The 24,543-nt window shown below is 30.9% G+C and overlaps 1 protein-coding gene across 5 annotated transcripts in view; it reads left to right on the forward strand.

Annotated features, from left to right (window-relative positions):
* Positions 1 to 735: 735 nt before the first annotated feature.
* Rim (Rab3 interacting molecule) overlaps positions 736 to 24,543 on the forward strand; it is a 60,253-nt gene continuing 36,445 nt past the window's right edge. For all 5 annotated transcript variants that reach the window (XM_076398214.1, XM_076398216.1, XM_076398213.1 and 2 more), the window contains exons 1-5: positions 736 to 1,151; positions 2,569 to 2,773; positions 14,537 to 14,727; positions 14,827 to 14,979; positions 16,404 to 16,612. In XM_076398214.1, the coding sequence (XP_076254329.1) occupies positions 1,042 to 1,151; positions 2,569 to 2,773; positions 14,537 to 14,727; positions 14,827 to 14,979; positions 16,404 to 16,612 (868 nt within the window). In that variant the 5' untranslated portion in view covers positions 736 to 1,041. The remainder of the gene's footprint in view (positions 1,152 to 2,568; positions 2,774 to 14,536; positions 14,728 to 14,826; positions 14,980 to 16,403; positions 16,613 to 24,543) is intronic.

A 24,543-nucleotide genomic window follows, 5' to 3' on the forward strand; every position in this document is an offset into this window, starting at 1 on the left:
TCGAAGACATTTGTACTTTCAACTTGATGGGATTTAATTGGAACATATTTAATGTAATAGCAAACTTATTTGTTTTTGCTTTTATTTAAAATTATTTTCTCATTTTAGCCTAGATAAAAAGAGATAGAATACTGTTTAGTGTGTCCAAACATGTAACTGAACTAGCCTATAAAATTTTATTTGGGTTGGTACTATTGGACCATGTTCCTAAATGTCTACACAATTCTTTAAAACATTAGTGATAATAATTAGAGATTATATTAGATAATAATCTAAATTGACGCGGGAGCATTATAACGTGCTGACGTAATAAATGTTGACGACATGCATCGGCTGTTTTATTAAATAGACTATACGCCAATATGTTTCAAATCATTTTAATTATCATAATATAAAATTTTATGATTCGCATTTTATAAATATTCATTTTTTAAAAAGATATTTTGTTAGTCTTTCATTGCCACTAACATTAACGTATATAATTTTTAAATTATCTGAGTTTGGCAGTTTCGCTTTAAACCCCACGGATGGACATTTTTTGTTAATTTGATAATTTGACACTTATATACGTACGTCAACAATACGGTACGGTAACAGTATGAGGTATAACCTCCCTAATATAAAACAATTCTGAGTGCTTAGGTGAAGTTTGGCCGCGCGTGCTCCAGACCGCTGATCAATATCCTTATCTGGTGACGTCACGCGGCCCGCCTCTACCATTGGCCGTCTCTTAACTCATCCCATTATTTATTAAAAGTCTATGAATGGGTAATTGCAACTGTGATATTTGACCGTAGTTCGTTCGACACAAACAAGCTAAATAAAAACGGGTAAAAGCCTACGATCCGTACGAGTGCCGAATCGCTTCGTGACACGTTCCGCCGCTCTGTTCCGCGTCCAGGCAGGGTTCTCATTCCTCACACGTTGTGCCGTAGCCGAAAGGGTCCAACATGACGGTGGCCAGCCCCAACATATCACGGCCCCGCGACACCATGAACGGATAGGGCTTGGTAGCCGGGGTGATGTCTGACGGGGGCTAGAATGGAGGAAGGGCCCGATTTGTCCCACTTGACTCCTGAAGAGCGGGCCATCATCGAATCGGTCATGGTCCGGCAAAAGGAGGAAGAGGAACGGGAACAAGAGATCATGAGGTGGGTCTTGATGATTTATTTTATCTTGTGATAATGTTACACGCTGCATTTGATCAACGTCAATAATAAAACACTCAATATAACTCATTTCCCTTGACGTTCGTGCTACACAACCATTGTGATAAACATGCTATCATAGACGGTTGTACATGTACAAATTTTATATCCAACATTGATAACTCCCACAATGTTGTCTAAGTATATGTTATGGTATCTGGCCCAACAAACTTCAAGCATATTTATATTTATTTAGCTACCAATATCACTTTGTCAGTAGACATAACTCATATTATCATTTTAATTAATATATTAAATAAAAATATATACAACTATGTAAAAAGCTAATGTTTTAGTCAAATGTTAATTTATATCAACATCTGTTTAATAATCTTATTAATGAATTGTTGAGATAATATAGCGATAGTAATTAATTTTGATTGGTTTTTTAATAGCATAATTTTTAAAATTAGTTTCAACAGGTAATTATTACTGACATATCCATGTCACAACTCTTCTAACAGTCACTTAAAATTAACAGAAGTACATTGTAATGTATGACTAATTACTTATATACATATATATTTAATTTTATTTATTATATTTTCATATATTATGATTCATTGAGTTATATATTAGATAGTTATTGATTTACTATATATGTCACATATTGTTAAGACATTTTTTGATACATACTTTTATATATGACACAGTTAAAGCACAATATAGTGGAGACTATGTTATAACTAGCTTATTCTTTCTTAAATCTATTTAGCTAACAGTTTTTAAGTATTTATGTTATTTTATTTTTAGGCAAAATATCATCAATACTAATGACATGGGTTTAAAAGTATTATGTTAATTTGTAAGCTGATGTTATTAATTAATTATATTTAAGAAAACATTAATGATAATCAATAAGTTCTCATTTGGGTTTATGGATTAGCCATTAAGTCTCGAGTACTATTGATATATTTAGGCCAAGTCAAATACGTTAAAATATTCTGGATGGTATCCAAATAAATTTGTAAATAACTTTAATCTCACTGTTAAGCCTTTCCAATTATTTCTCAGAAGTGTCCAATTATTTTGTGTTATGCAACATTCCTGAAACACTTGATACTATTTTAGAATCTCTTTTACCTTAATTGGTTTTATCACATAGATTTATACACATACATATATACAATAAAGAATAACACGAACGGCTTTAACTTACAATTTACTTCAAATAAATCTAGAAATATATTGGTTTATTATTAGTATATAAATATGACTGATAAAATATGATTCAAGTTCATACAACATCAAATACTGTTCTCGCTTCTTTGTAGACATATAAAAAACATGCTAAATTAGACGATTTTATTAGCTAGGCTAGGAAAAAGTCATGATTAATGAAGCAACTTGACATTTTCAGGAGAAAAGCTGACGAGGTCCAAATATTAGAGCAACAGATAAGAGCTCGCAGTGAACAACACAAAAAGGCCGGAAATGAACTCGAAGCTACCTGTCATATTTGTCTAAAGACAAAATTTGCCGATGGCATAGGTCACATTTGCAATTACTGTTCGATACGTTGTTGTGCAAGATGCGGTGGAAAAGTTACTCTCAGATCAGGAAAGGTAAGTTTACGTCCGCTTGCAAATGTCAAGAGATATTCCTCTAGAGATAGTAACGTTCCGACATCATTTGTTGATACAAAGTTTATATCATGATTGATTCGCAGTATAATACTTTATTTATTTATCTAATAATATTCAAGATAATTTTGGAATTCTGCTTTATTAATTAAAATGTTAATTAAAATTAATGAATTCGATTCAGAATTACGTACGTAAAACATAAAATATCTTTGCCTGCATTGTGTGGGAGCACCACTAACGCCTACATGACAATATTCAAATTGTACTTGATCTATAGAGCATTAGGTTTTTATAAAAGTTTTATATAACTCATGAATAACTAATGTTTATTATTTTAAAATTAATATTATTATCTCTGTATATATTGTTTTTTTTTGGTAACAAATATATGATGTTCAAAATATTAAAAATAGTCAGATATGACAGTACTGTGTAATTGACTGACTAGTTTTGTTCTATTAGCTAAGATACATGACAGTTGGATGAGCAATGTCTGGTGACTATAAAGAGTAAAATGTGATATTGTTTTGTGCTTTATTAATCTATTTGACAACTTATTTATAAAATTAATTTAATGTATCTTTTACAATATTTAAAGCGTGATTATTACAGTGATATAAGTTATTGAGCTTAACAAACATTTGAGACAATATTTTCATTTAATTTTAAATATTTTTGAATCAGTCACACTCGCACTTATCCTATAGAATATATAGAATATAGTTTCTCAAAGAATATTTAATAATTCTGTTGCAAATTGTTTTTGTTTTATTTTATTTAGATCTTTATACAATAAGAATGTTTACAATATATTATATTACAAATATCTTAATGGATTTTCTGAATGTGTGTTCACTCTTGAAACTAGTTGGTTTATTGTAAGTTCCATCAAACAATAAATTATTATCAATGGCATTTCTCTTTCTAATAAAGTATTAATGTTTTGCATCTCCAAAGCGTTTGTACTTTCAACTTGCTGGGATTTAATTTCAATGTTACTGGTTTTTGATTTGATTCATAATGTTCATAATCACAATTTACACATGAACATTAGTTAATCATGACGTGATCGAGAACGTCACGTGTTAGATATTCTTTTGTTTAAGTACCGCAAGAAATGTTATATGACTTTGTGAAAATATGTCGCGAGTACATTTTCTGAAAGCACCTTACACTTTTATAATGTTGTGATAAATAATTAGCAAATTTATTTATTTTTCTAAATTTCCTTTATAAGTATTAGGTTAAAAATTAGCAATTAGTAAAAATAGAAGCTGCAGGTGCTATTCTCTAATTATCTAATAATTTATTTATTGAGTATTTATTGAGCATATTAATGCATTTATTGAGAAAAATTGATACAATATAAATTAATCAAAATATATTCTATTATTTTTTACAATTTTCCTCCATTTTTCTGGCAATATGGTCATACCGTGTCGAAAGGACGATGTTGGTTCGACTTCGGTCCATTGAAGCATTTCGAAATTTGAAGAAGCAGTCATAAGACATTATATTTGGTGAGAAAGCTACATGCTGCAGGACTTCTCACTCGACCTTTAACGGTGTATCCATCAAAACTCTTGTAACCTGTGGCCAAGTGTTATCATGCAAGACAATGACTTTGTGTCTGTTAATTATTGTTACTGGTCTCTTGTTTTACTGTATTTTTAATATGTTAAATTGATGGATTGGTTTTACTAGAAGCTTATAACTTATAGCTTATAATACACTATATCGTTCTGATCCCACCATATGCATATCAAGACTTTCTGTACATAAATATTCCGCTTCGGTGTAAATGTGGATGGCTCTTCTGGACTAACCCATGAGTTTTTGCTCTTGAGATTATTTTAGTAGATCCGCGCTTCATCGCCAGTCAAAACGCCACAGAAAACTTTTTTTTTCTTTCCTCTTTCTGAATTTTCTCCATTATATGTAAACATCCGGAAACAGTTGCTCAGCAACTCGTAAGCTCTTTAAAATTTCTTTGAGAGCTTAAGCTGTGTCCAATAGCTCTTACAATTCATTGTAACAAGTTTGTTCTGCTCCTCTTAATCGTTCATTCTCAATGACATCAAGATCATAATCTTTAAATCGTTGATACCAAAACCGATAATTGGGATATTATGAAGCAGCATCATCAAAGGTTTCTTTAAATTTTCTTTTTCTTTTAAATCGAATAAAAAATTAATTTAAGTATTAACAGTTAGCTTAGGATGTTTAACAGTTGCTTATTTTACATTTTTACCAATACATATTGTTGATTAAAATACATGCAAGAATCTAATATTTTATAACATTATGACTAAAATTTATACTACAAAAAGATGAAATATGTAAGAAAATATTATCTTTTTACACTTTTATTTTTATTTTTAATTTATATTATTATGCTTTTAAGTTATTCTTACTTTCTGAGTTTCATTTTAGTCTTTTATTAATAATAATAACATAAGATGATGTCTAACAAATGATTATCTTATTACGTGCATGATTATAGTTACTCGTTATAGTCATGCCATATATTCAGATTAAGATAGTTGAAATTACTGAACGCCTTATACAAAATCGTGTCATAACCTCATAATTTGAGTTAAACATATCGAATGTAAACCATGTAAAATTGCTTGAATGCGGCATAAGCGCCTGTATAGATTATACGATAGGTAACTAAGTGTGAATAGCTTGGCCATTCTTGATACACTTGTTTCCGGAAACGATTTTATGGAGTGCGTGTGCCCATTTAATCATAGAACGTTACACGGTTCAAGAACGTGTATATATCGTCAAAACCTTTTTATCAATACGACTGATCAATGCTAGAGAAAGAATTATAACGAGCGATAAAGCCAACTTTTTATGAATGATATTCATAATAAAATTGTCATCAAATACTTGCGTGCTAGATAAATCACTGATTGTTTTATTTAGATTGACGTGTAGTTTTCTTTTTACTACTCTGGTGAATGAAACAGGAATTGAGCGTTTCTTTTATTTGTTTATAAAAATACGCGTGTATAGTTTTAATGGTTATATAATAACACTTGCAATATATAATACTAGTAGTAATCAGAAGCGATCAATCTGCATGTTATGGAGGTTTCTTCAATATTTTTGACATAATATAAATGAGGTGACTCTCTATGCAGATAGAATTGACAGAAATTGGAGATGGTAGAAATCATAATTATGCAAGTTAATATGAACAATTAGATTACTGTGTAATACTTACAAACAGTTAAATTATAGTAAAACAGTATCAATGAATATACATACACATAACATTGGTCTAGTGAATGAAGGTGTACAAAATAACTGAAGGCAGTCTAGATTTTGGAACTTTTCATAAACTTCAATTTTGATTTTTTTTCTTGGGACGTAAGTTTGTGCTCAAACATTGCAAGTGCAAGTCAAACAACACAGTGCAACAAAATTCATTTGACCCAGATTAGTAGTAGCAATAATAAGCATTAAACATTAACTGATTAGGGTTTGATCAAATAAAAATTTTATTCAGATTTTGATGACAAAAATTATTTATTCAAAAATGGAGCTGCGGACAAGCATAACGAAATCAGGCTAAACATTTCTCTTGATTACCACAGTTTGTGGAACAATTCATAATAGAACCATTAGTTATGGTGGTTTATATTTTTACGACCTAAACTGAAACATATTGACCTCAAGGACAAATATTTCTAGAAAATCTACAGCCCTTATGAAAATCATTGTCACATGTCACTTAACAAGTCTTCGATCATGCGCCATTCTTGATAGGCCCATTTGATTTCCATAATACTAACCTTTAAATGATGCATGTAACAATTTACAATGGTTTAAATGAAAACCACTGTAATTAGAAAGTGAGTAGGTCAAACCTTGAGGAAAATACTGTAACCAAACTTTATACACTTCATAAGAAAATTAATTGGTATGTCAAATTTATAGAACTGAATCCGCTGCTACAAACCTAAATTAAAAGGATTGCTACTTAAATGGACAGCACCGGTGAAAGCCGTCTACAGCGGTCTACAAAATAATCAAATCCTTCTACGAAAAGTTGATTGAGCGTTGGAATGAATATATTATTCTTGAAAATAGTGTTTATTGGTGTTTAATGTATTATGTAAGAAAAACATCGTCTTTTATAAATTATTTTTGTCAAAACTATTGTAAAGTCTTTCTATGGTACTCCGAAAATGCAGCGGTATGTAGAACTTAAATTTAAATAATTTTATCACATAACTATATGCCTTTAATATCCTATTTGATAATACAATCCTTACGAGGCGTCAAACTGAACATATAAATGATCATACTTTATACATTTAATCAGTTGTTTGTGGCTCAGATTTATTACTTTATATTATTATATTTTTAATATTCTAAAGACGATTTTTTTTTGGGGAACTAAAAAGGTATATGATGATGATTATAAAAAAAATGTAACAAATTTGTATATATAAATTCCAGTAAAACAGTAAAAAGACAATTTATAGACAACACTAAATACAATGATAACGTTGTGTAATGATGCAATAAAATATGTTCTTTAAAAAATACAACAAATTTCAAATGAAGATTTATTGATTCATAGCCAGGATTAGCTCTTCAAAAATACACATCTTTTGCTGTTACCTAACATTTGATATATTGTAGTCTGTATTGATATAGTCTTAATGTTAGAATTAATGCTACGAATCCTTTCTTTACTAGTAAATATACTGTATATAAAATGACGAAACACTAATAATTATTAAAAGTATTGTCCGCTAGCTAACATACTAAGAACATCAAATGTAATGGGTAGCCACAATCAGTTATCGTTTTATCTTGTTATATTGGTTAATAGTAGATCACAATTTTTTCACATCTAGGTCACAATTCTAGGTTTAGCACAGAAATTTCTGCGCTTAAGCGTGATATTAATAATTTAATTTTTTGAAATATTTCTTAAGACGCTTAAAATCATAAGAAAATTAATTTCCTTCTCTGTTTTATTTCCAGTTGTTTTAGATGTTGATGCAGTTGTTACTATCGATCAATTACTTCAATTTCACTTTATATTCAGATATGCCAGTATACGAGTATCATTGAAATGAAAAAATAAAGTACAAAATTCTCAAACCTGACCTGACATATTTGATAAAGTATAAATTAGTGTTTTTTATTCTTTAATCAAATTACACATTTACTGGACAGAACAACGATATAGACGGTTGGCTACCACTAACTAAATCCAACATCTAACATTTCATGGTATATTATCACGGTATTTCTAACAATTTCACTAATATCATCACGGTATTTATTATATTATCGGAAGCTACTCGATCCATAATGTATAATAAACATAACTAAAATATGTATAAGACATTAATTTGAATGTAAATGTTTTATGTCTTATTCTGCTTTTATATCGTGTTATTAATCTACGCCCTCTTTTGACCTTAATAGACGATGAAAATTAATACATAACTACACAACTTCACATTCATAGCCATATTTATTTATGATAATGAATTCAAATTATGTAAACCATTTTGGTAAGAAACACAGTGTTTCTTTTTTCGGGTCGGATCTTCCCCTAGTCGTAGACGATCTTCGTTCGAAATACCCGGCCATAATTCCACGACATAAATCGGAACCTCTAAATGTTAGTAATACATTGTATTGTCGCCCTAATTTCATTAAGTAATCTGGCTACGAAAAATAACAGTTTCCCTAACGAAAACAAATCTGAGAACTTGGCAACGGTGTCGTACGAATCCAGGCGGCCCAACCCGATTACGTCAGTCGCCCCACGCACGGTTCACAATGGGGCTGCTGCCCACGTTCCCGGGACGCGCTAAACGTAATTTGGCAAAATACGCCGGATTCATGGCTGCAATGAAGACGAGCTGCATCTCACCGCAAGCAAACAGACCGGCCTCGGTCGAAATCTGATATAATTTGCGCCCCTCTGCTTTGTAAATAATATTTGTCCGCATCTGTAAATATGTATTGTTCGGAATCATAAAAACCGCGAACTTCTTGTAAGACATTTCATTAACTTTTTCTTGATTATTAATCATGGATTTAATTCATTCTTAGCAGATGTCGGGATTAGTGTTAAACAGTGCAATTTAAAATGAAAACTATTTTTTAATAGTTCACAAGAATTTTGCGTTTGAAGATTCGCATATTTTAGAATTTCTAAAAAGAAACTCCAGTCTGGATAGGCCCTATGCCACTGATTTAAACCAGTAGTAGTCAGACTGAATAATACCTGAGGAATATGGCGAGCGGGGTAGGACTACAAACAATGTGTTCTCAAAACATGTTTTCATCAATTTTTTGATATTCCTTCAATGAACAATTTACCGTTAGTGCAAAATCCACAAAAAATGCATAATTTTGTGCTGTTTGTCGTTTGTCAGTTCAAAAATTAAAATATATCTGATTTTTCATTCAAAAGAATATCAATATTCTATCTTATTTGTAATTCCTAGAATTTTTAGACGTTTGACTACTTTTGATAAGTTAATTTCCAATAATTTAGTTAATTCTTTTAGTGTTTGATACGAGAGTTTATAAAGTAATTTCTGCAACATTTAATTATTGAATTTTATTCTTTATCTTAAATACCAAAATCTTCATTTTAGGTGTAGAGGCGTAAACCATGTTAGATGCGTTTGAACAGTTTGATAATGACTTGCTGTCAAATATCATAACTTTTGGAAGAGCCCTTTATTCGGTACAAAATCCGACATGTTTAAGTGTAAACTATTGTTATGTATTTTAGACTTGAGACCTACGTGCTTACTCATATCTAAATAATTCTAAATTAGTAAAACTTTTTAGTGGTTTGAACAATTAAACAATCGGGAGGGAGCTCTCGATATTTTCTCTCAAGAGAATCTTGTAGAGTGGCTACAACCTCGACTTTATTGAAGCGAATATTGTGACCAGTATCCATCTGTTAACTTTGTTTTTGAGATCTGAGAACAGAAAATAGTCGCTGGTGGCCAGATTTGGAGAATACGGTGGATGAGGAAGCAAGTCTATTTTTGCTATCGTTTTCACTGACTTGTGACACGGTGCATTGTCTTGGTGAAGTAGCACTTTCTTTTTCTTCGAATGCGCCCGTTCTTAGGTCCTATTTTAGTATATTCAAACGGTCCAATAACGGTATGTAATAGTCGCTGTTGATGGTCCTTCCTTTTTCCAGGTAGTCAATGAAAATTATTCCATGGGCATCCCAAAATACAGACGCCATAACCTTGCCAGCCAACTGTTGCGTTTTCCCACGCTTTAGAGCGGGTTCATCATGTGCAGTCCACTCGGATATATGTCGATTGGACTTCGGAGTGAAGTAATGGAGCCATGTTTCATCCATTGTCACATATCGATGAAAAAATTCGGGTTTATTACGCTTGCATTCATCTTCAAACACTGCTCCGAATCATCAACTCGTCGTTGTTTTTGGTCAAAAGTGAGCTCGCGCGACATCCACTTTGAACAGAGCATTCTCAAACCCAAATATTCGTGAATGATATGATATACACGTTCAACTGATATCTTCCGAGTGTCTGCTATATCATTCAATTTCAATTTACGGTCATTCAAAATCATTTTGTGAATTTTTAAAATGTTTTCGTCGGTAATAACCTCTTTTGGGCTTCCACTGCGTTCACCGTCTTCGGTGCTCATTTCACCACGTCTAAACTTAGCATACCAATCCTTGGTGGTTGATTTTCATGGGGCAGTGTCCGGAAACTTGGCATCAAGCCAAGTTCTTGCTTCAACTGTATTTTTTTCCTTTAAAAAGTAATATTTTATAAATATGCGAAATTCCTTTTTATCCATTTTTATACAATAATAGAAGTTGTTTCACTCAAAATGCTATAATTTACAAACTAATGATCCGACAGCTGTCAAATTTATATACGCATCTTTTGAAGGTTAGAGCTAACTAAAAAATATGTGAATTTAATTTTAGTAGCGCCATCTATGTGTCAAGCCGGGGACTTTTCAATTGACCTGTTACTTGGGGCGTTTTCCTATGTGGTTGGAATATAGCTTTGATGTTGTGTTTATTTAGTATCCTTCTAATGCAGTGTTTTCTTCACATTCGATTTTTAGAGTAGGTGAGGATCCTCACTGCTTAACCATTTTTATTTATACCCTTCAAATTATTTCCAATTTGAGGTAGCACACATATGAGGTCGTTAAGAACATTCTCTAAGGAAATTGGGATCAGATATGATCAATAAATTAAGAAATTTAAAACACATCATTTTTGGGTTGGATCATGGTGTTACAAGTCTGCAGATTCAGATTTGATCCATCAAGTTTCCTGTAAACCTGGTACAGTAGTTGAACATTATCTTTTCTTGGAATTAAAATATCCAAGAAAGGAATCTCTAAAATTATTCTCGGTCTCCAGTGTAAATTGGGTGCTTGAATTTGTAAAAATCAGGTAAATCAAAAACCAGGTGAGTTTTTCTTTCCCATAATTGCAAATGACAAAGCTAGCTAGCTAACATAGCTAGTGCTAGTGCGGTGCATATAGAGTAGGAAATATTTGAATGAAAGTAGTTTTTTTGTGATTTTTCTATCTAATTTTTTGATTTTATTTCCTAAAGTCTAATTGATGAAGGCTTTGGTATACTTAGTTTTTAACAAAATAAAATCTACTGATATGGATGTTATATAATAAAAGCTATTTTGGTGAGAAATTGCTTGTGAGAACATTCTTCGTGAAATATGCACAAATTCCAAAACATTTATTGGTGCTGTCATTTTTCCTAAAATTTTGTTAATACATTTATTGTAAATTTTAATGAAATCATTTAAAATCGTATAAATTATTTAATTTTCATTATTAACTACATTTAAGGTTAAAGGTTTGAATTTTCATAAGGTTAATGTTGTTCTGAATAAAATAAGGATAGTTGAATATTAATATTGTGATTTTTATTATAGTTAATAGTTGAAAAGGAAATTGTGTATACTATTAATTTATTTAAATTGTTTTAGTCAAGACACTCAGATGTCGAATAATGCTCTGAATCTATTGTAATGTTGTCATTTATTTCACAGAATTATTTGTATATATATATATATATATATATATATATATATATATATATATATATATATATATATAATGACTATAGCTAAGCAGACCAAAAACTTTGAGAACTTGGAGTTGAGTATTATGAAATTATATTGTCCTCTAATTGTTTGTCTCCAAATCTTTCTTTGTCATTGATATCAAAATCATCACTTTTAAATCATTGAAAGCAAATCGACAATGGAGATATAAAAGAGCATCACTATAGTTTCTCGTTTCTCGTTCTCATCACTGTGGGCCTCGGAGCAGGTATCTCAAATTAAGTAACAAAAGTAATAAATGTCGAAAATGCAATTTTTAAGTGTTCGATAATAAGCGCCTGTATACACTAAGTCTTTAATAGTAAATGTTTTCTTTTTTACGCTAGGTTATACATATCTTCTTTGCATACGTTATTCGCCTAAGCCTGGAAAGCAAATTTTTTATACATCAAATATCATCACCAAATGTATATAAAAACATTCTATATATTAAAGGAACATTCAATATTACCCGATATATACAATTACCAGGAAATTAAGTATTCGTGGGTGGTTTAAAGCTAATTCGAAGAATCTTCGTATTAATTAATTACTTTTAGTAACGGTATTATAACCTTTTAGTTGTAAATGACCACATGAATATCCTAAATGTTAAAAAAAATACAATTTCGTTGAAGCGAATATGATGTTATATTAAATGTTATTTGATTAGATTAACAAAACTAATTTACAAATTGAAAGATACTAAATGAAATTATCTAATTTTTGAAAAAACATTTTAAAGTCTCATTTTGACCAACGAGGGTTTATCTGGACTGGATCTACTGTTTAACGTGGGCTCCGAACCACGGTACTCGGCATTAAGAATACCGAGTGGCCAGTGACCAATTTATAGACCATCCTAGAAGACATCCGGTCTTAACCGGCCTGGTTACTGGCGTGACTGTGTTACCTTGTTGGAATTTCCACTGTTGCCTATAAAAATATTAACAATTAGAATCACAAACTTAAAGTACATTCATGCCCCAGCGGGTTACAATCGAACCCGCGACTATCGCAACAGTAGGAGGACCGTCCTGTCGCCTCAACCAGTGCGCCATCGAAGCCGTCGAATTAATTAAATTAAACTTCAGTTTTCAATTAAATTTTTTCAATTTCTTTTTTTCAATTCAATTTTTAGTTTATCTTTTAAATGTGCTATACTATTACTAAATCATAAAAATATAATTAAGAGTAAATTTTATTCCGTGTATTTATGTATTTCTATCCGGTTTTCATAAAAACTAGTCTGGGGTAAAATGCATAAAAAAAATCGAACGACTACGTAAATCAGCATAGTAACATAATATTAACGAAATAAAACCACATTATGCTAATAGTTCAGATTAAGAGTACGTACGTCATTTGACGGTGATAAGTGCAAACAAAACACTTTTAATAGGAGAGCTTTTCTTACGTCAACCGTTCATTCTTTTTTTTTAGTCAATGTGCTCGTATGGTTTATTTTTCTAGTATTACATCGCAAATTACAAGAACAATATTTGTTCATTTTGTCATGGGAGTTACTGCGCGTAGGCGTAGACGTTTGTTTTTCGAAGCATATTACGGGGGTGTTTCTTTTATTAGATAAAGTTCTTATTATCTGATTTTAATTAGATTTCAGTTAAAGTTAATGAAATAAATTAGCGCAATATGAGTTTTAGTACACAACAAAAGGCATTGTAATATTAATTGTAATTATGTTTTTTAATTATCATGTTAATAGTTAACATATTTTGTTGAGTTCTATAGATTGGCAATACTTTTTTCGTTATAGAATTTAGCTAATATTATTTTCTAAATTGAATAAATAACTGCACTTTCACATTTCAGTTTTCATACAGTAATCAATGATATATGTGCTGTTTTGATTACAAAAAAAGATTTTAGCAGAGGCTAGAACAAGTGATAGTCGAGCGGGGTAATATCTGGGCTATATGGTGGACATATTAAGGATGCCTACTATATGCACTATTTTTTTCAAAATAAAGAATATTTTTTATACATTATGAAAAATCATTTAATTATTTTTAATAAACATTTTAAATAGTTACTTAACTTTATATGGTTCAATACTATTTTATGGTGGACTAAGTATGTTACTAGATGAATTATAGTGGTCTGCTATTTTGAACAGTTTCATCGATTGTTTATTATTTACATCGATATTTCCAGAACAAAACTGAGCAAACCAATTATAATACTGATGATCATTCAAACATATATTAATCATTATAAATACCATACAAATTTCGATCAGCATGTAAAAAACAAAATGAGATAAAATGACCTTTTGGAATCTTTATTTTAAATACACAATTATTTTGACTGGACTGGCTAAATGACTGAGGCTACCATTATATCCAGAATATTTTGAGGACTGTTAACTTTTAAATGTGCTATATTATAACTAGCTTGAATGAACAAGTTTTACTAGAGGTATTACGTCCTTGTCATCTATTAGGAAAACCCGAAATTAATTTTTCTCCAATATAATATTATAATTAATGTATATTTCTATCCAAATTATTTAAAGTTTTAAAAAAACTTCACGCATGAATATAACAATTCATTAATTAATTAATTTTCTTTTATTTTCAGTCCGTTTGGGTCTGTATTCTTTGTCGTAAGAAACAGGAGCTCTTAGGCAGGACAGGCCAATGGATGCAGGCCGGTATGACGACTGCCGTAACAGAATCAGATATTATAACGCATCAGGTGCAGTCGGACAAAAGGCCGAAGCTTGAACGAGCTCATTCTGCTGCCGAGAAAGAAAATCAACCACTTCAAAGGTAACTGATTGTGTCATGAAATTAAGATAACATCCAATTCTGAGTTATATATTGTTACCTTTTTTTCGTGTGGTAATATTACGACATTTCTATTTATAGATCTGGTAGTGGTATACGGCGACAGTATTCGGAAGAACAATCTCGAGCGCCTTCTTGTGAAAGATATAAACAGTATAATGAAGACGACCCGAGATATTACCAAGGAGAGTTGGAAGGACTGATGCGAACACATCCACATTTGGTGCCTAGAATGTAAGTATTTATGTTTATACATGCCCTAAATGTAATATATTAAGACCTATAAAGGAACTATCAATTAAAGTTAACCCTAAGATAAAAACGTGTGAATATTGAGTACGCCAGGTGATTTCGTCAAAACTATATATAAATGTACATATAATATAAAACATCAAGATAAAACAAAATTATTTGGAACAAGAGAACGTTTTCTATGCAAAAAAATTATAGCCCTTTTGGAAAAATTGCTCTTTACATATATTATTTGTTCAGATAGAATGAGCTTTTTCTGACATATATGAAGTACTGTCTGGAGACGAGTAACATTTTCAATGATACGGTTTTACGATATTTTTGGAACAATGATTTAAATATCAATTATTTAAAAATTAAGTATGTAATTATAGCAAAATAAACTGTTTAATTTTTCAGTAATAATAATGAATATTCAACGTTTTATTTTAATACCCATTTTTAGTTTTATACATATAATTTAAAGAACCATTATGGTTTAAAATCATATATTGTTGCTATTTTTTTTAAACGATAAATGTACATATATAATTAAAAAAATAAATGTAAGTGAAAATAAAGCGAATTCTTATATAAATTGTTGAATAATTCTTTTATATGCAAAAACCTTTAAATATATTCATGTTAACAATATTTGGTAATTACACAAAATATAATTTTTAGTTTATCCAGTTTAACAATCAAAATATATAATAATATATACGTATATTACTTTTAAGAATGTTAGTAAACACAGTTAAGTACTGTTGGATTAGATAAACTATTTTTAATTAATACTTATTCTTTAATAATTAAAATGTCTTCTTAATATAAAATTGTTAAGATCTTATAAGATACTATAAATAAAATAAAAGTAAATAAAAAGAAATTGTCACTGTGACTGAATAATTTGAACTGAATAACAAGTGTAATAAAATAATTAAATTAAACTGTATAATTTTTGTAAAATTAGTATTATTGTGTTCATTTTTTTTCTGAAAAAATATTTTCATGCAAGTGTGCCGCTTAGCCAGTTTTAAAATCACTTTGTGCGTATTTCTATTTGTGTTATTGCCATTTGTATTTCAATGTTTAATTAGATTACCAGTTCTGAAATTTCAACACCAATATTCACACGCTCTTATCGATGCTTTTATGAAGTGCCATCAAGTTTCAAGGAAAATTAATTACTTCATATAGTATTTTTCATTAAATATAATTATAAAAATAAACTTTCCACAATTGATTGATAAGATATAGTAAAAATAATAAAAAGAAAAGCTTTACAAGGAAGCTTTGACGTGGATGTAGTTACAATGTAAATTCTTCCAAATTAATTGGCAGCATTAGTACACTAATTTAAATATAATCACTTACGTTAAAGATATACATATAATACTTAATCTTTTGATGTTGTTTATTTGTAGATATGCGGAACAAAATCCGGATCAGCAGGAACTACGGCAGGAACGGATACAAGGCCAAGCTAGCGTAGCTAAGAAGCACAAGCGCCAGACCAAGCACCCGCACCAGACGGCTCCACCGCCCCAGGTGCAACTGCATTCCTACTCCAGCTCCGAGGAAGATTTAAAAAGTACTCCGGAGTATGGGAGCGATGAGAGAGATAGTGAAAAAGGTAGGTAATACTGTTAATTTTCGTTCGTTGTTCATTTGGTAGTTTGGATGTATATACACTCATATCGACACGGAAGATACTAAAATTAAATATTATAAATTTTGTATTTTACAGATTCTCTGACATGAATGATAGTAGTTGTGGGTGGAAATAAATTAAATTAAGTTTGCTACATACCGCCAAAAGAACTGGTTTGACATTAATCTAAAATTGTACACCCATCCACAATTACACGACTAATTATGTCCATTTAGGATAGAAAATCAAAATTTAGTAGCAAATTGTATACCTCTGGTTGTTGCTCCCATTAAATAGTACTACAGAACCGCATTTCTCCCAGTTTTCTCCCGAATTTAAGGTTGTTATTTACAAGGAAATATTATATTAAAAAAGTATAACAGTAAAAACACAAAAAATATTACACATATTTAAAAATAATGTCTAATTTGTGTGTTCCTACTTTGATAAATAAAATAAATGTTTTATCCACATTACAACAAAATTGATTTATATTCACATTCATATTTAATAGCTTTTCATTGTTAATTTTTTAAGGATAGCTATTAATTACTCTTTTTATAAAAGCAATTTCTACTATTTGTTTTTGGCTTGTCTTTTAATTAAAGAGTCTTTCAAATTGAATGAGTTTGATGGTTTTAGGGTATAATGAGGGATTTTAAAAAACATCTTATTGGTATTTGAATTTTATGGAATGGGAATCCACAAAATTTAAAACAATATTCAGAAATGATTGTTACTGGCAATCTTTATTTCAAAAATAGATTATATATCGTTGTTATGATCCTGGATTAACGCTTAGATCAAAGAATATAGTCCATAGGTATCAGATCAGAAAATTTTCATCATAATTGTCGTCAGCGTTTCTTACTATAAGCTATCTAGAAAGTACACGTGACTATAGATATTACATTAGGTTTAGAACAAAATTAAATAATTTTATACAATACTCTATTCACATCAAATCAATAGGCTATCGTTCTGAACGACTGGTTTTCTTAATTTGGTAATAATCTAATTGATTGTGTTTTTAGATAATTTTAAGGTATTTTTTTAACAATTTTCACTAACAATCTCTTTTCTTAAACTAATTCATATTTTTCTAAAATCGGTATATTTATGATATACATGGAAATATTTAAAATGATACTAGACACAGTCAAATTCATAATGTTGTTTACGTTTGTAAAAAGATCCTCAATTTGAAAGACCTTTTATTATAAATTGATTAATATCAACACAGATATTTAGTAATTATTTGAGAATATATAACTATTTTTTGGAATTTTAAATATTATTTTCGATTTACAAATTTTATTGTTGGTTCTCTGCTGAATTTTATATTGAAATATGTATTTATAATCACAAAGTTTTACTTATTATATCTATTAGAGCAACTATAATTAAGAAATAATCTCTACTTTTATGCACGCGACCTAGCGCTATGTCACGAACGGTATCTTTTATAAAAATGCTACAAATTTTTTTTTTGTTCTGGCTTAAAGCCAGGCGATGGAATGCATAACGCATACCTAATCACGAAGGCTTGCCCTGGAGTCACAAGTTGGACCGGGTTATGTGTGGGATTGCCTCTGGGCTTACCAATACACTAAACTGAAACCGCCTCACAGTTGACTCTTGTGGGTCGCTAATGCTGCTGCATTACATTTGGGGATATGGAATTCGCTAACCTGGAAGCCGTTATTGGACACGAGGACTCGGCGAAAGAACAGATAGTGAAACTAACTATAGATTCGCGAACTTGAGATGGCACACGACTGGATGCTGCCGTACGGGGGCAAAAGTTATGAGTGCAGCGACGGATGAGGTCGTTTCAGCTTGGAAAAAGGGGAGGTTAGCGGTAACGCGGTGCTAAGCGGGCATGTCGACCAGCTAGCGAACAAGCGCGTTTCAGAAGAATTTGAGCTGCGTTGTTGTTTGTGGAAGGATTGAGATATGAAGTGCTTAATTTCTGGAATGTCAGTTTCCCTGTAAATTTGATTATTATTGATAAGCCATGGAGCGTTTAAGATTCTCCTGAAGAGCTTATTTTGGAAAACTTGAAGCCGTTTCACCTGGTTGGGTGTAACCGACATTAAGTAGACATTAGATCCGTAGAGGAGTACGGACCGAATTAACATCTTGTAAAATAAGCATTTGATGGAGATGAGAAGATAGCAGGTTTGTCCGAAGATAAGGATATCCCCGAACTTTTCTGGATATGAGAATGTCAACCGAACTGTCGGTCGAAGTGGAGACCTAGGTACGTGACGTTATCCAGCCATGGGGACTACAAATTAATACAGTGCTACAGGTTATGAAGTCCCATAACTTATTCTGCATTTTCCTTCTATCCTTTTTAATACTTTCTTACAATTATTTCTTTTCATCTTCTTATTTGTTCAGATCCGAGGTTTTCCAGTCTTGACTGGATTATCTCTTTTTGGTCCTACAATTTATTTCCCTTCCTCCACTCTCTCTTAATGTTCTTCTGCTCAAACTGTTTACTGGAATTTTGCTGATATGTTTCAACAAAGTCTCATCAACATCTTCTTATTTGTTCGTTTCTTATTTTATAACTGTCGTCTACCATTGCTGTATTTTGATCTCCCTGTTTGTCCTTCAGTTTATTTGCAGTTCAGTTAATCTCCTTCAGTTTATTCTTGTTCGACAATATTGATTTTGGTGATTTCACGAAAATCAGGAGTGGGAGCTCCATGAAGATATAATTTAAAACAATTGCGAAACTTGAGTCAGTTTCATAATTAAAAATAATTGCAAACTGCATTTTGGGAGCACACAATTTATTGGAATATATTAGGGACCACAATATCTCCTGTGTAAGTTTATTCAGGATTTTTTAAGAAATGGGCTTAATGAACATACGAGTAATGGTAATAAGTGATACAAAATTAAAACCATTTATGAAATCTATAAAAATTTGTTGCAAGTTATTCAACGAAAAATGACAGTTTTGATTGAACTTTTAGGTTTTGCTTGTTCTCATGAGTGGCATTTTTCTTATCAGTGTTAATTACTATTTGATTTCTCAGACTTTTGGAATTAGAAGAACCTTTTGAAGCTAATATACCCAATATAAATACCGCTATACAATGAATTTAACTATAATGATCGGCGCCCAAAATCGACAGTCGTTCTAAAAAAAACACCCCAAATGGTTTTGGAAAAATATACAGTGAAGCTGATACCTTAATGATAGAAGAATAGTGGGTTTATAATTTAACCAGAAAATTTGGCGGAAGAAAATCAAAACAACAATGATTCGATGATTTAAGAAATATGGGTATATTGACATACATAAACACTATATACATACACTCTTGATACTTGATCCATCGGAAACACCTTGTCTATTATCACGATAGCGAGGTTGGTTGGATTGAGAGAGGGAAATTTTGGTGCCTCCGCCGTATAGTCCGGATCTTGCCCGGTCCAATAACAATTTGTTCCGGTTTCTGTAAATTCATCCTATGGATGGACAATGTAAAGCTGATTTATAAAAGATACTGGTAAAATCACTGTTAAGAAATCAGAACTCTACAGAAATTTAATCATTGTTTTACCACAAAAATAGCGAAAAGTTGATCTATCAAAACGACATTACATCATTGATTAGTGTTTTAAATTTTGTATGAAAACAAAACTGCAAAAAACGATGTTGTGCACATTTATTGAGTAATTTTATATAGTTTAAGAATATTACTAAAGTAAGTTAATTCTAATAATTATTATTTCTACTAATATTTAGACGCAATAATATATCTATATGTTACAGTTAGCAATATATAATACGAAGAATTAAAAAACTAAAGCAAAAATAAGAATTAAGGATTTCGATGCGGCAAGACGCGCGAAGAAATCTCTTTCTACTAAAAATATATATTTTAACAACTTTCCGCAAACCGAATATTAAAGAAGTTTTCGAAAGAAGCATTCGGCCACCCCAACTCCCATTTATAATGAAAAACTCTTTCGCACAGCAGCTGCGTCAACTCCCGATTCAAGATGTATATTTAGGTCACTTTCTTCAGTGGCGCAGTGTAAGAGTAATAGTAGAAAACATATTTTTCTGGTTAAATTAATACTATAATGTTACGTTAGGATATAATTGTAATTCTGTTATGTAGTCTGGTTATCCATATTTTGCAAACAAATTGTGAAAACGCGTTTTATTACATTTTTCAATACCAGTTTTGTAGAACGATTTATCTTTTGTCTCAAATTAGGCCTGTCGTAGCTATAGTTATATACACTAAAGGTATACATTTTGTAAAAGTTCGTATGATTTGGTCGCTTTAATCTCCTGATATCCTGCACGCTGTCCAGCAGTTGTATTACTTCCACGTTAGTATGATTTAGTAATCTTCTTTCGTATTTCAAGGCGAAATCTTGGATAACTTCGCAAATCCATTTGATTTCCAGGTCATCGTGCAATTCTTCGTTGGTTACGTAGCGATAGGCATTGGTAATCAATCGAAGAATTTTGTTTTGACAGCGTTGGATGACTAGTTGCTTTGAATTTTTAGTGCAACCCCATATTTGCACCCTATAGGTCCAAATTGGCTTTATAAATCAACCTCTTTGATTTTAGATCAAGTTTAGAGTGTCTTCCGACTAACTAGTATAGTTGTTCTATTTTGATTCTATTGTGCTTTGGTTTTGTGTTGTTTACTCGATCCATTGTCACATATCGACGCAAAAATTGTGGTTTGTTACGTTTAAACATGGCCAAACACTGCTCAGAATCATCAACACGTTCTTGTTTTTGGCCAACAGTGAGAAAACGCGGCACGCAGTTTCAACAGAGCTTTCTCATAGTCAAAATGTATTGTTTATGCTTAATTCGATAAACATGCCCAAACCATTGCACCCTAATTGCTAGTTGTTAACATTGTTAGTATTTGGTCATTGTCTTCATTTAATCTTAATTTATGTGGTGCCGCTTAAAGAATATTCGCATAGCTTTAGTAACATTTATTCCATGAAGCTATATTAAAAAGGCAGTAAACCATAAAACTCTATAAATTTCAGATACAAAGCGTCAGTTGTTTACTATGGTAAAAGTTATTGCGCTTTGAAAATGAAGATTCCAGAAGATCTATTTCGCCTTATCGACAATAGTGATGTTCATGGTGATTAGTTCTTTAATCAGCAGCTCTCTGACCGAAAATATCGATGTTCCAAGATGAACATCATCCTGGATGGCCAGTTACAAATTCGATAAAATTTTTAAACCCATTGAGGTTAACCAGCATATTTCATTTCGCCACATTGCTACGAAACTAAATATCTTCCTAAAAGCAGTTTTGGATCGAGATTTATTTGATGAATCGTTGCTGAAACTAAACAAAGCTGAACCATTTTTGAAAGGAATGATTACGGGAGATAAAAAGTGGATCACGTATACAATAATGAGCAATATAGGTCTTGGTTGAAGCCTGTAAATCCTTACAATCGGTTCCAAAGCCAGTATTGATACCATGGAAGGTTATACTATTTGGTAGAGTTGGAAGGAATTGTTTCTACGTTAAATTCGGTATAATGACCTGCTTGGATTTAGCTAAACCACCAGTTATCTCTACAGTGAAGATCTAATGCGATTGAAGCCGCAATTAAACAAATAGCCAAAATTTTTTATCAGGGATTTCATTGTATTCCATCACCATAAGGTTAGAACACATGTTTTTAGTAACTGGACCCAAATTGAGATATTTTGTCTGGCAAGTTTTAATGCCTTATGTAATGGTAATAATAACGATGAACTTGCTCGCGTATAACTACAATTTCATCCTTTCTCAGCAATACTCTCTTAATGAAGTGAAGCTGGTTTTTAAAAAAACAGGCTTGGCTTTATAAGAAAAGTAATCAAACTTCATCGATCAGAATGGGATATATATTTTACTTTAAAAGCCATGAAGAAAAATCTAAATTATTTTTATCACAACCCATAATATCATCAGCGAAAATCGGATGAGTTAATTAGTTTGTTGCATCCACTACTACATGGATAAGTAATGGAGAAACAACATACCATACCACAGTATCAAATAATTTATTCATGTTAATTTTTATTCTTTATTGTAGTCACAATGTATTCTGCAAAGAATAATTAATACTTAAAACTTAAAATTAAAACTATAGAATAGATATACAATGGTAAAACATGTTTAATATATTTTAATATGTTAACTAAATATTGACTATAAAATGGGGTCCTAGGGCACTGCTGGTTATAAATAATAATATATAATATGTAAATATTGATTGATACACATTAATTATATCAACCTATTTTTTAAAATATAATTAAAATAATATAAATGATTGCAAGAAATATTATTCAGCTGAGAAACATTACAATAAAATAAAAGTTATCCATTCTTTATGACAAATTTTTCTGATCTTTTTGGTTAGTTTTTATTTAATAAATTTCAGCAATAGATGGTTTATAATATCCATCCGGGTTTCTGTTTGAGTTGTAGATAATTTTGCCCCCCATTTTAGGAAGTCTTCCAGAAAGTACCGACGGAGTTAAACTATCCGAACGTTTAAGTCGTCAAGCGATTCTCGACGAAAAAATCAAAAAATTCTTAGCGGTGAGGGACGGCTCTCGGCTGCTGGTTGTTGTTTAACCTGCATGGTGGTGTACTCACGCAGCTTCAGCACTTTCCATTTCTCTGCATTCGACTTGCTACTTTAATATTTTTCTCTTGTACTTAACGTTTCGTGTTCGTTGTTAACATTTTTATTGTTGTGTTGTGATTGGCTACTTACGGCAAACAGTTGATATACGATATTTAGGGCGTATGACGTTTCTATTTTGAAAATTATTTATCTTAATATTTGGTTAAACATTTACCTAATCCTACCTAATATAAGTTGTCCCATAACAAGATAGTTTTGTATAATATTTATAAAATATGATACATTTCTGTAATAAAGTTATGGTACGATCTATATATAATATAAAATTGGTAAAGTAAATAGAACATCGAGGTAACGAAATACTATAATTAAGTAGCTATACGACCAATAAATATTATTGCAGTTTGATTTATATACAAACGTTTGAAAATATATTTGACGAAATTATTTTATTACATATCTTAATATACCTTATATTTAAGTGATCAAAATGTTTAAATTATTAAGTTTCAATATACTTATTAAAATGAATCCTCAATGTTTAGATACCATTAGCGTAGTAGTTTCATTATTTATACCGCATTATAAATTAGTTTTAAAGTGTCTTTTTAAATTTGAAGCTTTATTGTGAATAATCTGTACAATATATTATATTCAAAGTATTGTCCAGAGATAACTGATACTTTTTCCCATATTTCAGATAATTTATGGATTATATCTTGAATGAACGAGGTATCTTTTGAGGCTATCCATGAATCGACTAATTTTTAGCTATCCTCATTATAAGTGAAGCGGTGCTCAGACAGGTCACGACTTTTGCAACTTGCAGTCAAGCGTTTCTTGCGCAGTGTTTAGCTTAAATGGGTTAAGGTGGTTCCCATGATATTCTTCGCTTTGAATTGTCGTAATACATGCATTTTTTTTTCAATTCGTTTCAATTCATACGGCACAAGATATCTAAGCTTTTGGATCATTCCCATGTTCTTAAGTGATTGGAAATGTTTTCTAGTGTTACTTCCAACAATTACGCATATTCTTCTTACGTTTTTCATGGATCATCGAGAAACGCCTTTTGACTATCCAGAACGTTATTTGTTTTCGATTTTAAAATCACCAATTTAAAACGTCGAAACTAGCATTCACATACTGAAATTTATGGGGCATGGTAGCCATAAGCTTCACACAGTATTTGATGACGTTATACTAATATTTTGTAAGTGAAGTTTCAACCTGAAATTGGTTACAGA

This window comes from Rhynchophorus ferrugineus, unplaced genomic scaffold (genome assembly GCF_030347505.1).
Source record: "Rhynchophorus ferrugineus isolate W39M unplaced genomic scaffold, kcgeb_rfMv2 rfM3, whole genome shotgun sequence".
NCBI classification, from domain to species: Eukaryota; Metazoa; Arthropoda; class Insecta; order Coleoptera; family Curculionidae; genus Rhynchophorus; species Rhynchophorus ferrugineus.